The 15,237-nt window shown below is 35.2% G+C and overlaps 1 protein-coding gene across 2 annotated transcripts in view; it reads right to left on the bottom strand.

Annotated features, from left to right (window-relative positions):
• Rrp5 (Ribosomal RNA Processing 5) overlaps positions 1-15,237 on the bottom strand; it is a 681,802-nt gene that overhangs the window by 83,410 nt on the left and 583,155 nt on the right. Inside the window, exons 32-33 of one of the 2 annotated variants that reach the window (XM_090392300.1) lie at positions 12,162-12,425; positions 3,511-3,695 (exon numbers count right to left, since the gene is read on the bottom strand). In XM_090392300.1, the coding sequence (XP_090248426.1) occupies positions 3,511-3,695; positions 12,162-12,425 (449 nt within the window). The remainder of the gene's footprint in view (positions 1-3,510; positions 3,696-12,161; positions 12,426-15,237) is intronic. The other variant, XM_090392301.1, reaches the window with a different exon arrangement.

Here is a 15,237-nt window from a genome sequence, read left to right as displayed (position 1 = left end):
TCGGTTCATAGATGACCCTTCCCTCACAGGCTGACTTTGACCTCTATTTTACCTCTGTCTCTCTTCCATAGGTACTTCCATGGCCACTGCCCCAGTGAATTGGCCAACATCACTCCTCCATTTTCTGTTAGGCCTGTTAAAACAAGAGCAGCAGGCATCCAACATCCCTTTACTGTACAACTGCAAGCTCATCCAACCTGCTTCTCCTCTTCCTCATTTATTCCATCCACCTCTGTCCTCTAGAAGAGCCTTTCCTATGGTTAGGTTAGGTTTCCCAACAACTGCAACCTACAGCTCTTTAAGAAGAATATCAATAGGTTTCTTCTTTCTCAACCTTTATCTGTCTCATACATGGCACTGATGTGCTATAGGTTCTTGTACTTCTTGTGTCATCATCATCAGTTGCATCAGTCTTGGGACTGGTAGCTCAGCAGCAATTTCCTCCATTCCACTCTGTCACTGGCTTTCTAATTAACCTCCTGGTAACTCCTCAAACCTGTGCTGTCTTTGATTTGGTCAAGAAAGCTTTTCCTTGGTCTGCCTCTTCTTCTTTTCCCCTCTGGCACAGCCAGAGTAGTAAAAAATTCATTCCTTTCTTGAGTGAAGTGCTGGCACTCCACCAGAACATGACAAATGAGATACATGTTCAGACCTCAGTAAATAAGGTGTAAGATGACTCTGACCTATGGCCTAGCAAGAACTTCCTCTCTTCTGCTTCTCCACTGACTTGTCTGCTAATGCTTATCTCATGCAATTTATTTTACTGTGTTTCCTGCCACAATGAATGCCATTGGGTTATTAGCCTTGATGTTATAAACTGCCTGTAGTCTGTATATGGGACTGACAAAAACACGTGAGCTGATCTATCACTTGCAGTCTCATTTTTTTAAAATTCCAATGTGGTTGGGAATCCAGTACAACTGAATATCAAAATCAAGGACCTCCAATTTGTACAACACCTGTTGAACCTCACTAGTTGTGGATTGTATACAGGAGACGAGATGGCTTGATATCAGGTCTAATGCCATGTTCTCTCATACTGTAATCCAGGGTTTCCCAAAGAGGGAGCTCTGCAGAGTCCAAGGCTCCAGAACTGAAATTCTAGGGTTCTGCAAATCCTTTTTACAAACATTCACTTATTTATTTTATTTTTTAATTAATGAATCGATGATATGATACTACAAGTTACATCCATCATACCAGACTTTCAAAAACTCTGCAGTTCAAAACAACTGCACTGTAGTCCTTAAAATGAACTTACTTTTTTTTAAATTTACGGAGCACTAAATTATAAAATGGTGAGTATTTATCGATTTCTTCATTTTTTTCATGTTTATATTAAAGACTGAGTTGTGAGGGCTCCACAAAAAAATTCTGCTTGTTTTAGGACTTTAACAAGAAGTTTAAGAAACCCTACTGTAATCCATATAGATAATAATGATAACATTGGAGATAGACTGCGCAAGTTTCAGATCTGGTTTTGCAGACTACCTTCCTGAATGTCATCATCAAATTCCTGCCATGTACCCTCAAGGGGTGTACAGGATATGATAGTACTACATGAAAAAAATTACATCATTACTAACTTCCTATCTACAATTTTCCTCCAAATCAGTCTGCTACCTGTCAAGACTCCAACATTATCAGATCTTATATTTCTATCGTCTAAGGCACTTTGTACCGTATCAATCCACTATATCTTGGTCTTCCTCTGGGTCGTTCTGCTGCCAACCTGGCAGAGAACACTTGTTTTGTTAATCTTTCTTCGCCCATTCTGTTTAAGTGACCATACCACCTGGGATTAGCTCTGATAACGCATTCCTGGATGCTGACAATGTCAAGTTCTTTCCTAATATCCTCATTTTTAATATGATAATGCCATTGATGCCATCTGTTCACGCCTCTAATCTTTCTCAGGAATCTCATATCTGTGGTCAAGTGTTTTACTTCTGACCCAGCTCTCAGATCCATAAGTTAAAACTGGTTTGAACACTGTCTTGTATACAGCTAATTTAGTGTTCCGACTAATTTCTCTCTTATTCCATATGAATTTATTCAATTGACTTCTCACCATACCAGCTTTGCTGATTCTGTTGTCTATTTCTATATTTAATTTACCATCTTCACTAAAAATCGTGCCTAAGTAGCTGAAATGTTTTATTTGTTCCACAGGTTCTCCGTTCACAACACAGTTGACATTTTCAATGATTCTGCCTATTTTCATTGTCTTTGTCTTTTTATTGCTGACCTTCATACCATATCTATTACAACAGCTATTCAATTTAGTCAGAGAATCTTGCAGACTTGTAGCAGATTTATTTAGAAGTATAACATCATTCGCATAAAGCAAAGAGCTGACATTAACATCTCCAATTTTGATATCATGTTTAATACCACTTTCCTTCATAATGTGATCCATGTAGATAATGAATAACAGAGGGTTTACTGATAAATTAAAGGTTTATGCGCTTTTCAAGTTGTAACAATATTTATGACTAGACTAGGGTACAAGTAGCCCATTCGTGAAGGTACATCCTTGTCTCACACCAGATTTAACATTAAACTATCTTCCTGTACTTCATTGTGTTGAATGTTATTGCTACTCCTTTCTTTCCCTAATCATATATCGAAGAAGAATAAAACATGAGCGCCTGTTAAGTAATATAGCAGGAGCTCATGTTTTATTCTTCTTCATCTCAGTAACACCAAGTTCTTGTTTTTATAATGATGGCACCTATCTTCTTGAATTCTGCTAATGGTGAATTTTTTCCAATAGCTGACTTTTCATTATTTGACCTGGTTCAATGAGAAAAACAGCAGGTACCTCGTTTATAAGCAAATTGTGTCTTAAACTAGAAACAAACAAGTGTTCATGTTTATTTCTGGTTTAAGCCAATATAGAAAACAATTTAGTTAGCTAAGGCCTAAATCACCAGTGGATATTTACTAACAGGGCTCACTATGTGAAGGTGAGGATTGGATATTAGTTCAGAAGCCCTAATCAGTTCTCTACATTCCTTAAAGATTATATATAGAGGGAATGCACAATGGTCAAATCTAGATGACTGGAAAGTCATCTAGATTTGACCATTGTGCAATCCCTCTGTAATACATTATTTTAAGTCTTTTCAGTGGAAGCGACTGTTTCACTAATCAAAATTTTGTTGCAATTACAAAATTGTCAAAAAAAAAATTGAAATATTAATTTATAACTAAAATTTTCTATCTGGATGTAAAAGAAATTCCCTAAAATAATGTCATATATAATAAAACATATACATAGTTGTATTAAGTAAAATATATCATATAGGAAACTACATAATATATTCTACTTAATAGAGCATAAACTGGTATCATCCTATCTTCATCTAACACTGACTGGTTCTTCATTAAAAAGGCTTGGGGAAAGGACAAACTGCTTGCCATCCATAAATTGCAACAAAAATATTCTATGCATTTCTCTTTAAGTAACTATAAATAAAAATTATTGTCATATATCAAATACTTTACCTAAAAGCAACAATTTTCAAAGCTCTGTAAGCCACTTCTCGTGCCTCACCATATTTACAGCGCTCAGTTAAAAATGCCATATAATGCAACCATACTATAGAACTATTAGGGGATGCCAGTACTAATCGTTCATAGTCATCGACACTTGCCAATTTGAAATCTGTATTGAGATGCCTGTGTTCAACCTAGAGGGTGTGACATAATTGTCAATTAGGGGGGAAAAAACAACTTAATTTGTAAAAATGAATACATACAACCAAAATTCAAGTACTTGCATATTTTCCTGTATTTACAATGCCTCAAATTTTTTTTAAAATAAAGTGCAAATTAAAAAAGTGCTTATGAATACTTCATTTCTTCTTCTAAACAACTTTGCAGTATTTCTTTGAAAAAATCCATAGTAACCGCCCATAATCCTAGCCTCACATTCCATTTCCTTGGTACGATTACTCCATTATAATGATGATCTGGTGGACCCATTCATCTGACTTATCATTCACTGTGCCAAGGTTCTCAAGGTAAGAAGTCCAGGAGAGGATAAGTGAATCTTCAGTAACATCCTGATCCACATCATGTAGTACTCTGTCATGAGTAAATCAACTAGCTCTTTACAATATTCAACTTTATTGTTGCAAATGCCCTTCGACAACATCTCTGAATGATTTCCAGGTATTTAGTTTATTTTAATGACACTCTTCAAAAACCTTTCCTCTCTCTCTCTCTCTCACACACACACACACACAACATCCTTCCTCCAACCACTCTCAACCTCATATCCTTTGGTGAAAAAAGGTACAAGCATGATGACCTCCAGCATTTCTACTCTTCCTTTTCATAGTCTGACTACTGCTTCTGCTCTTCTGACTCAAACACCTACTCTGAGCAAGTCACTGAAATTATCTTCACTGCATGAAAGCCTTCATTCTCCATTTCACACAAAATCATTATCCACTTTCCAAGCCTAGTTCAACAGAAAGTGTACCCAAGAAATAAAACTCAGCTTACTGCAAGTGGCTCATTAAGATGCCTACCATTGACTGAGCATGAAGCTCAGTCAATGATTAAGCATGCAATAAATGCAAACCAGTCATCAGTAAATCTGACCTCGTCAAGGCCAACAGCAGAAAAGTTGCCTCCTTGAAAGCTGTACCTACTGTCCCTTGACAAGGTCATCACACACACAACTTCTGCTCATCTGCATTTTCACCCCTCTTTCTCATCCAGATGACATGACTGTTATTATTAGTATTATTAATACATGACACTTTAAAGGTGTCCAAGGACTCATAGAGGGAGGGCACTCTACAACTCTCAATTTCCACCATTTAATCCATCAACTGCACAGAACCACAACTACCATCATAATCTACACACCACTAGTAAGTTGGGCATGTTGTAGAGCCAAAAGATAAAGCTAACCTCCCAGGTTAGCTTTATCTACAGTTTATCAACCTTTACCTACAATTCCTGCACAGATGACTAAGGCAAATCACCTCTTACCATACCTTGTGGTTTTATTTATCAGCAAAAGATATCAGAAGAATACTAAATAACTTGGGCACACCAAACAGTCTTTTGGTCCTGATTACATCTCCCTAGTTGTATTGTAGAGATAGATGACTCTAGAGCACAAACACTGTGCTCTAGAATCATCTCTACAATCATCTACACTTAGCTGGCACTTATTCCAATGTGTAGAAGTAATCATATATCCAGCCTATTTGAACTACAAACTACCAACTAATCTCAATCATCTCCAAAATCATCAATGGTCAGTGGGCCTCTCCACTACTTAGAGGCCCACAAGCTAATCAGTGACCACCAGTACAGTTTCTGCCATTCGAGGTCTGGAGAAACATACTGATGTTCTTGACATTTCCAGAGCTTTTGATCACATTTGGCATTGAGAGCTACTAAACAAATTTTCATCCTCTGGTCTACCTGCCACACTCTGTAATTCAGTCAACTTTCTCTCTGGATGTCAACTGCATGTCATGATGGATGGCTCTCTCTCTCTCTTTGAGCTTCACTGCCTATGCAGGAGTGCCCAAGGGCTCTGTTCTAACACTTATCCTCCTTCTTCTATTATATATAAATGAAGCTCTCCGTTACCACCAATCTTATTCACAGCTCTGCAGATGATGGTACTCTCCATTCCTCCTACTCATTTGACAAACCATGCAAGGCTCATCAGACATTCCAAGCTTCAAGATCATCTTCACCCAGTGCCTTAAACAGTGATCTCCATACCATTCAATGGGGTGTGTGTGGTGGTGGTGGGGAAACAATCTTGTCACCTTCAGGCTAACATTTTCTCTCACAAAATGGATCAGTTCACCTACTCTTATCCTCACTAATACACAAATCACCAGACAGAATCAGGTCTCTCTGCTTGGACTAACATTTACCTCTAACCTCTCCTTGCATAAACACATCAACTGCTTTCTATAACCTCAAATCAAATCTAACCTCAGCTTATGCATTTAGGAAAAGATTGAGAGACTACCTCATGGGACTAAACAATGTTGACAATTACTTTAAACGTATGGTATAAGGGATCATTATAACTCACATATCATATGCAATTAAGGTACCAATATACTAACTAGTTCATTCACTTAGGAGACTAATATATTAACATGTACATCAAATCAAACTGTGTAAGGTGAGCCTTCATAGATATGGTCACTGGACTCACAGTGACTGTTTGGAACTAATTTAATTCTCTAGTAACCAGTATGGCTACGGCCCTTGGTTAGACATAAATACACAAACTAACTTACTTTATCACTAAAACCAGTAACTTATTATAACTACGAAAAACTATCTGAAATGCATTTTACTCTATTTGTGTGTGTGTGTATGTGTGTGTGTAAGGAAACATTTATTAACTGTAACAAAATAATAGCCAAAAATAAGTGTAATTACCAACAGAAAATTATAGTAATACTTGAACTGTATTGTACAATAATGTACATTGAATTGTGCAACTTGAATTGTATTGTATAATAGTGTACACTGAATTGTATAATTTGATTTGTATTGTATAATACTGTACATTGAACTGTATAATATAAATATCTTGTATGTGTGTGATGGGAATGATAATAAACTGTTAAACTGTTCCTCAGTATCTAAAAAACTAAGCATTCTTTTCTGCTCAAGATGCTATTTTTCACCCAACCATCTCCTATCTATCCCAAATATGCCCATTCTTAGAATAATGTTCATATGTTTGAGATGGTGCACCTAAAATCTCACTAAAAATTCGCAATGCTGCCCAGAAGTAATTTGGCTCATATATGATCCTACTCTCTTACAGACTCACTTTAACCTGTCTCACCAATGCAATGTTTCCGTAATACGTCTGTTCTACAGATTCAGTACTGTATTTGTTCAATGTTTGCTGCTCCACTGAACTGGTAATCATCATTCCTCTACTTTCTGCCAGGACTATTAAAACAACAGCAGCTGCTGATTAGTATCCTCATTTCAGTGCAACTGCGAATACACCAAACCTGATTCTCTTCTTCCTCATGAAATATTCCCAAACAACTGGAATGAGCAACTCTTCAAGAAAAATGTCAACGAACTTGTTTCTCAATCCCCCACATATGGCAATGATGAGTTTATAGATTCTTCAACCTCTAATGCAGGGATCAAAAAAAATGAAAGTACACACATTCAAGCAGCAGATGTGTATACTTGCTACATGAAGAATATACAAAACTTGGTTAATATCATGGGGATCTAATTGACATAATTTTTTTATGAATCAAATAGATTCATAACAAAATTCAAGAGGAGAAAAGAATATTCCTTATCCATATTATGAGCTATATTTATTACACGAGATGTCTGACAGAGAAGGAAATGAAACTTGTAAATGAGACAGAGAATACAAAAGAAGTTTCCATAGACAGCGAAATAACTAAAACATGATTAGGGGTTGCAAAATCAGAGAGGATAATCTGCATGTTTTTTTTTAATGGCATCCACATATGACAGACAGAGAGAGAGAAGAAAGAGAGCAGGAGTCGGGTGACTTATCAATGGGCAAAATAATAAAATTAAGATAGGAACCTTTAGAAATGAAAAGATGTTAGTTAACCTACTTGAGGGAATGAGCCAAAAATATAATTCTTAGAAACTTCAGAAGAGTGGGTAATAACTCTAGGATAGAACAGATGCAACTGGGAAACTTGATGATGAAGAAACTCTGAATAATGTTCGCACAAAATTGGTAGTGAACATATCTTTTAATGTTATATTATAACAAAGTGATAACAGGGAATGAAAAGAACAGATTGAAAATGAAAAAAAAGGAAAGAACAAAGGAATATTTCAAAAACACACAAGGAAATTGAATATGTCAAATAAGATCATATAAAAGATCTTGAAAACTGGCAGAGATTTAAACAGGCCTCACAGGGGTTTGTGGACAGAGCAATGCAAGAAAAAATAACAAAATTAATCCAGAAATGCAGCAAGGCATAAGAAAAGTCTCATTGACTATGTTATTGTTGATAGTGATGTTTTCTCCCTGGTGCAGGGACACCAGAATGTGCAGAGGATTTGATAGACAGAGATAGAAAAATCAGAACTCCATGGTGGACACAGGAAGTTAGAGAGGCAGTGAAAGAAAAGAAGAAAGCAAATCAAAAGTTCCTGGCAAATAAGTCAGCATGTGCTCTTAAAGAATACAGAGACAAATGTAAGAAAGCCAAACACTGTGTAAAACTAACTAAACACAAGTCATGAGAGGACTCTGGAAAGAATACAGAAAATAAATATCAAGGAGGTGGCAAAATATTCTGGAGGTTGTTGAAGAAGCTTGGAAATGGAGGAAAGTGTGCTGTAAAAGGAGTTAGAGATGATAAAGGTGACATGAAAACGGGAGAAAAAGATATCCTTGAAGTATGGAGTAATTACTTCGAAAAATTGCTAAATGAAACAAGCAGTGATAGCACAGTGGTAAAAAGCACTTAACAGACACACAGTCAGCAATACATATCCATACTTGAAGTAGAAAAAGCCATCAAAGGCATGAAATGTGGAAAGGTAGCAGGAGTAGATGATATTCAACCAGAAATGCTGAAGTATGGTGGTACAAAAGTCTTACAGTGGCTGCAATGCATAGTTCAGAATGCCTGGACAGAGGGACGAATTCCCGATGATTGGAGTAGAGCTCTCACAGTACCCATATATAACAAGGGAAATAAAACTGAATGTGAGAATTACAGACGTATTTCCCTACTGAGTATTCTTAGTAAGATTAATGCCAGTATACTTGAGAAACGGTTGAGAAGAATTGTGGAAGAAAAGCTTGGCAAAAAACAAGTTGGATTCAGGCCAAATAGAGGCTGTCAGGATCAGATCTTCACTTTATAACAAATAGTTGAGAAATCATGGGAATATAACATAGATCTCTATTTAAGTTTTGTCGATCTGGAAAAGGCATATGACAAGGGGGCAAGAGAGAAGCTATTCAATATGCTACAGTTATATGGTGTCAATGGGGCATCATATCAAGCAATATACTTAGTCTGTATTTAAGTTATAAGTCTGCAGTTAGAATTGAAGGAAGTACAGGAAGATGGTTTAATGTTAAATCTGGTGTGAGACAAGGATGTACGTTATCTCCTCTGTTATTCATTGTCTATATGGATCACATTATGAAGGACAGTGGTATTAAACATGATATCAAAATTGAGGATTTTAATGTCAGCTCCTTGCTTTATGCGGACGATGTTATATTTCTAAATAAATCCGCTACAAGTCTGCAAGATTCCTTGACTAAAATGAATAACTGTTGTAATAGGTATGGTACAAAGGTCAGCAATAAAAAGACAAAAACAGTGAAAATAGTCAGAATCATTGAAAATGTGAACTGCTTTGTGAACAGAGAATCTATAGAACAAGTAAAACATTTCAGCTATTTAGGCGCGATTTTTAGTGACGATAGTAAATTAAATATGGAAATAGACAACAGAATCAACAAAGCTGGTATGGTAGTAAGTCAACTGAATAAATTTATATGAAATAAGAGAGAAATTAGTCAGAACACTAAAGCTGTATACAAGACATTGTTCAAACTAATTTTAACTTATGGATCTGAGAGGTCGGTCAGAAGTAAAACAAAGACTAGAGACTGCAGATATGAGAGTCCTGAGAAAGATTAGAGGCGTGAACAGATGGCATCAATGGCAATATCATATTAAAAACGAGGATATTAGGAAAGAACTTGACACTGTCAGCATCCAGGAATGCGTTAGCAAAGCTAATCTCAGGTGGTATGGTCGCTTAAACAGAATGGGTGAGGAAAGATTAGCAAAACAAGCATTCTCTGCTAGGTTGGCAGGAAAACAACCCAGAGGAAGACCAAGATATAGGTGGATTGATATGGTACAAAGTGCCTTAGACGACAGAAATATAAGATCTGATAATGTTGGAGTCTTGACAAGTAACACACTGATTTGGAGGAAAATTGTAGATAGGAAGTTGGTAATGATGTAAATTTTTCATGTAGTACTATCATATTCTGTACACTCCTTTAGGGTACATAGCAGGAATTTGATGATGATGATCAACCACATATCTGTCCATATGGGTGAAATATATCAGCCATTTGATTTTTCATATCCATGTTATATCATGGATATGAAAAATCAAATGGCTGATATATTTCATCCATCACAGAACATTCAATGGTATCTGAATGTAATTTTAATTTCAATGCGCACTTTGGATCCATGTTTTGAATTATGTATAAACATATCATAGCTAGTAGGGTAGTTGAAAGGATAAAAGAAGCAGTGAATAAGGAAAAGTAATGGCACAAATATCTGACAGCCAAAAGGCATAAATTATTGAAAAAAGGTATAAAGCTGAAAGAAATATAGTAAAGAAGATACCATAACTGAATGATAGCCTTTCCTCTATTTCATCCTGCATATAATACGAGTGATGAATAATAAAATGAAATTTATGATTCCATTTATGAATTTCTACGTAACTTCTAACAAATTTCACTTCATAAATGAAATTGATAAATATATAGTTTGCAGGGAACTGAAATGATGTTTATAATTTTTTGAAGAATCAGACGGATATTGACAATCTTATGTTCTGGAGAACATCAGAACACCATTCTGATGCTCTCCAATTCATTTTGAACCCTGAAAAAACTAAACTGCTGCCTTTTATCTTTTGTGCCTTTGACTTTAAGCACTTTTATGTAATGCTGAGCAGACTAACATGAACAGTATTTTAAGGTCAAGCAGCTCTGAAATTTGCATAGTAGATGAATGGGTGAAAAGTTACATATTAAATAAAAGAGCATCAAGTTTTTTAGAGGATGCTATGTAAGATGATCAATGTGTGCAATCCCATTTTGGCCTAATTTAAAAACCATGCAGTGGTACTAGACAGATAGCTTGTCCACATATTACAAATGAATAAATACAATCTTCCAAAACAATGATAAAACAGCATAACATTTACAATAATACAGAATGGGGGGGGGGGGGGGGGAACAGTCGTCTATGAAACAGAAAGCTTTTCACCCCCAAACACAAACAGTTACTTTTAATTATAAACATGCAATATATTGCAAATTTCCATATCAGAAAGCAATATGAACAAAGCACTAAAATGCAGAGTATATACCTTTTACAAGAGAGAAAAAAAGGTATATTTTTATAAGAAAAAAAGAAGTGTTATGTTTCATTCATCATTTCTGGATTGCTCCTACCTTCAGGGATATGGCAAAAAATATTTAAGTAATACATAACACTACTTTTTTTTCTTTAAACTAGGAGAAACATAGAAAGGCTGTCTGTAATCCTATATAATAAGAGTAGCAACATGAATAGAAATAGAAATGCAATCTCTCTCTCTCTCTTATGCTTGCTGAAAGATAAGGAAGCATCCATTAGAAAAATAACCTTGTGTCGTGTTTGTATAGTAAAGCAAACATTGGTTATATTGAATGATTTGTATATGTGATGTATAAAAAAGGCAGAAATGAAAGTGCATATGCCACATAGACCGGGAAACACACACACACACAATGCCTCATAAACATATTACTGCTATGAAAGAATTTCTGAAGAGTCAATATGTGATGAGTTGCTTCCATGGTGAACACTTGAAAGGAACCAACAAGATGCAATAATACATAAAATCCTCAATCACAAAATGCAATGTTGCAGACCTTGGATACCGTACATGGCTTGGGTTTAAAAACAATCAGCTTATGTCATGAAACAAATGGTATATGAAAACATATGTGTATTCTATCAGATGAAGAGTCTGACACTTCTTGTTTTTGCTAGCTATCCTGAATGTCAATAGAGTAAATTGTTTGTGAAATGAATGCATTCATATATAATCACTTAAGTATAAGCATTTTATTTAAGGTTATCAATATTATTATGTGACACCTCCAGGGAGTCCAAAGACTAATCGAGGGAGAATGTGCCAACACCATCAAACGAAAACCCCTTCTAATAACCGTGCTCAAACCTGCTTAACTTTTTGAGAGCCATTAGTAGCAGAGGCTCTACCAATCAACCAACCTTTGCTGGCACTAAAATGTTTAAATTATAAAATAAGTTAATAAGTAATCAGTTAAAATTATAAAATAAGACCTTAAATAAATATTTTTCATCCTCATCTTCTTTTTCTTGTTGTTCCTTTCTAGATAACTTCCTGTTGACAACTGCATTCAATTCCTGATTGTTTTCTGGGATTTGACTAGACTGTGATTTATCACTTTTATCCCAGACAAATGTATCAGAAGCATCAGCTGGCATAAGTAAAGGACCATTGTCTTTAAAACCATCAGACATCCATATTATTTTATTCTTACAAACAGATTTTAATTTGGCATCTTCTCTTTCATTATTCCAGTTCTAAATAAACAAAAATAAGCATAATTTCATTAGAATTTCACTCTTAAAGTGAGAGACAATAAATCAATATTTTGGGAATGTAAAATGAATACATTTATATACATGATTAAGATCAACAGATTGTAAAAATTATGAAAAGCACACAGCTGTCCTCCTCCTCAGGCCATTTAAAAGCTTTCTGAAAATGATAGATTTTGCATTTTCATCCTAAATTGCACCATGAATTGCGGAATAAGCTGTAATTGTAATGGAATAAATGCAGACAAACAACAGTTGTAGAGCTATGATCACAAATGAGCATGCCATTCCTTCTGCACAGATTGTGTAGAAGGAATGGCATGGAGTATGTGGAGTGAGTTTGATGGATGGAAGGTGGCTTGCATTTGAATGGATTTGTGGTGAGTAGTATAATGTTTAGGGAGGAATGAAGGTAAGTGTAAGTAGTGGCAATCTAGAGATTAGTAAGTGGAAGAGTGGTCATATGATGCTGAATGTAATTCCCAGGTTTTTAATTTCAGAGAAATTAAAAACCTGGGAATTACATTCAGAATAAGCATGAGAAGTTTATGGCACAGGTTAGCTCAACTTGGCCAAAGGTTTACAGACAATAATGAGACTTTGTTGACTGAGAATAATATGTCACAGATTAATTAAAGCAAAAAAAAAAAAAAATGTAGAAATATATTAGGAGGCCAGAAATGCATAAATTGCATAATTAAATTTAATGTAATAAATACAGCACAGAGAAATAACTAAATGCCAGATTTAATTGTTCCGATCAGTTGTTTCTGAAGATGTCTCTGTCACAGAAACATCTTCAAGAACACAACATTAAAATTGTAATAACACACACAAAAATAAAGTGCAAGATATGAGTTCTATGATGGGCACTCTTTATGGATGCTAGGTGGGAGGCCAAAGAATTAAAGTTTCACAAATCTTGGGAAGTTTACACAATCATATTTATTTAGATTAGGCTATTTTTTTTTATTTGCTGCTGATTCTAAAAAGAGAATAAATTGGATACCTTGCACAGGATCACATGAGGAAAAAACTGCTATGCTTCATCACAGCCAATACAAACTTGATACCCAGAATCAGAAGGGTAAACCAAGTAGGATTTAGATAGATGAATAGCATCATTAAGCAGGAGGTGCAGACAAAGAAAATGTTGTGGAGGGAGTGTAAAGTAAAGGTGATCAGTATGACCATGAGCAGTGTAAGGCCCAGGCAAAAAGGGTGGTCTGTATAGTAAGGTCTGTATAGTAAAGAATGTCAAAGATAGCTGATGAGACAAAAGAAAGCCTAAACAGTTATTTTGCTATGCAGGAAAATAAAGGGAGGAATAACTATGGAAGGATGAATTTAAAAAGTGGCGATGGTAAGAAAGTAATGGAAGCAAACCAAATAGTTGAGTTACAGAGTGATCATTTTGCAAGGGTGCAGCATCTCAGTGATGGCGAACCTTTTTACCCAGGTGTGTCAAACATCATTTTTTTTTAAATATTGACGTTGTTGATGTGCCACTTGCATACATGCAATATAAATTAAACTACATAATCATAGATGGTGACTTATACATATCATATTAGGCTATTTATTTAATAGGACATTGATATAAAATCTATGAATTCATATTATACAATTAATTTAATAAACTGAAATAATATGAATTCATAGATTTTATATCAATATCAAATTGTTGCTGAGTAGTGGTAGAAAGTTGCTTTATAGAAGGGCTATAGTGTACATTTTAATGCTACACAGGCAGCATAGCATTTAATGCTACAAAACCTTGCTCAATCTATTTCTCCCTTTCGATTTGATATTATTTAAGGCAGAAAACAGAGTTTCACAAGAGTATGTAGAAGAGAAAATTGTTAGAAGAGCTTTAGCAAAGATTTTAAGAGCATGAAAGTTTTCGGGAAGGCTATTCCACACGCTTAGAATTTCACAGTCTGAATTTTTACACACAGTATCATGCAGACGTTCCCACTCAAGTTCTTCTAATTCATTTCTAAGAGCAATAAACTTTCTTTTCCAGATAGGATTACACTGGAAGTCGGCTAGCATTTCTAGATCTTTTAAATCCAACCGCTCAAAGCCATCTAATTTAAGATACATGAATTCTGTTTCATCAAGATGCTTTATGAATTGTATTGTTTGTTCCAACATTTGAAATTGCTTAAATCTAGAAGAAAACTGCTCAGTTACTGACTTCAGAACTTCGATAAATTGGTTGATATGTTGTTCACGATTTTTGGGGATGGTTTTGTTAAAAAAATTTTTACTTTTGGGAAATACTTAAAATTGTTACTTTTTAAATCACGTTGAAATATTTTGAGTTCATTCTCAAAGCTCTTGATTGTGCCAAATAACATCGACAGATTTTCCGAAACCTTGCAATTGTATATTAAGTTTATTCAGGTGCAATGAAAAATCTGTGAAAAACATCAGCTTACTGAGCCAAGCAGAATCGTTCAACTGAGAAAATTCATGCTCCATGCCCTTCGTATTTAAATATAATTTAATTTCATTTAAACATTCAACGAACTGTTCATGTACTTGGCCACGACTCGACCATCGAATATTATTGTACATTAATATTAATAGACCATTGTACACTGATTCAACTTCGCTTAAAAGTGAATTAAATTCTCGTTTGTTTAAAGCCCTGGCATCAATAAAATTAGTTACCTTTGTCACAATTCTCATCACATCATCCAAATCCTTTAAGCCTGATTTTGCATACAGTGTCTTCTGATGTATAATATAATGGAAACAAACCAGGGGATGACCAACATATTCTGTA

The sequence above is a fragment of the Typopeltis vanoorti genome, chromosome 5 (genome assembly GCF_054136105.1).
Source record: "Typopeltis vanoorti isolate ZY-2024b chromosome 5, IOZ_Tvanoo_1.0, whole genome shotgun sequence".
Taxonomy (NCBI): Eukaryota; Metazoa; Arthropoda; class Arachnida; order Uropygi; family Thelyphonidae; genus Typopeltis; species Typopeltis vanoorti.
This window is presented reverse-complemented; position numbering and strand designations above follow the sequence as displayed.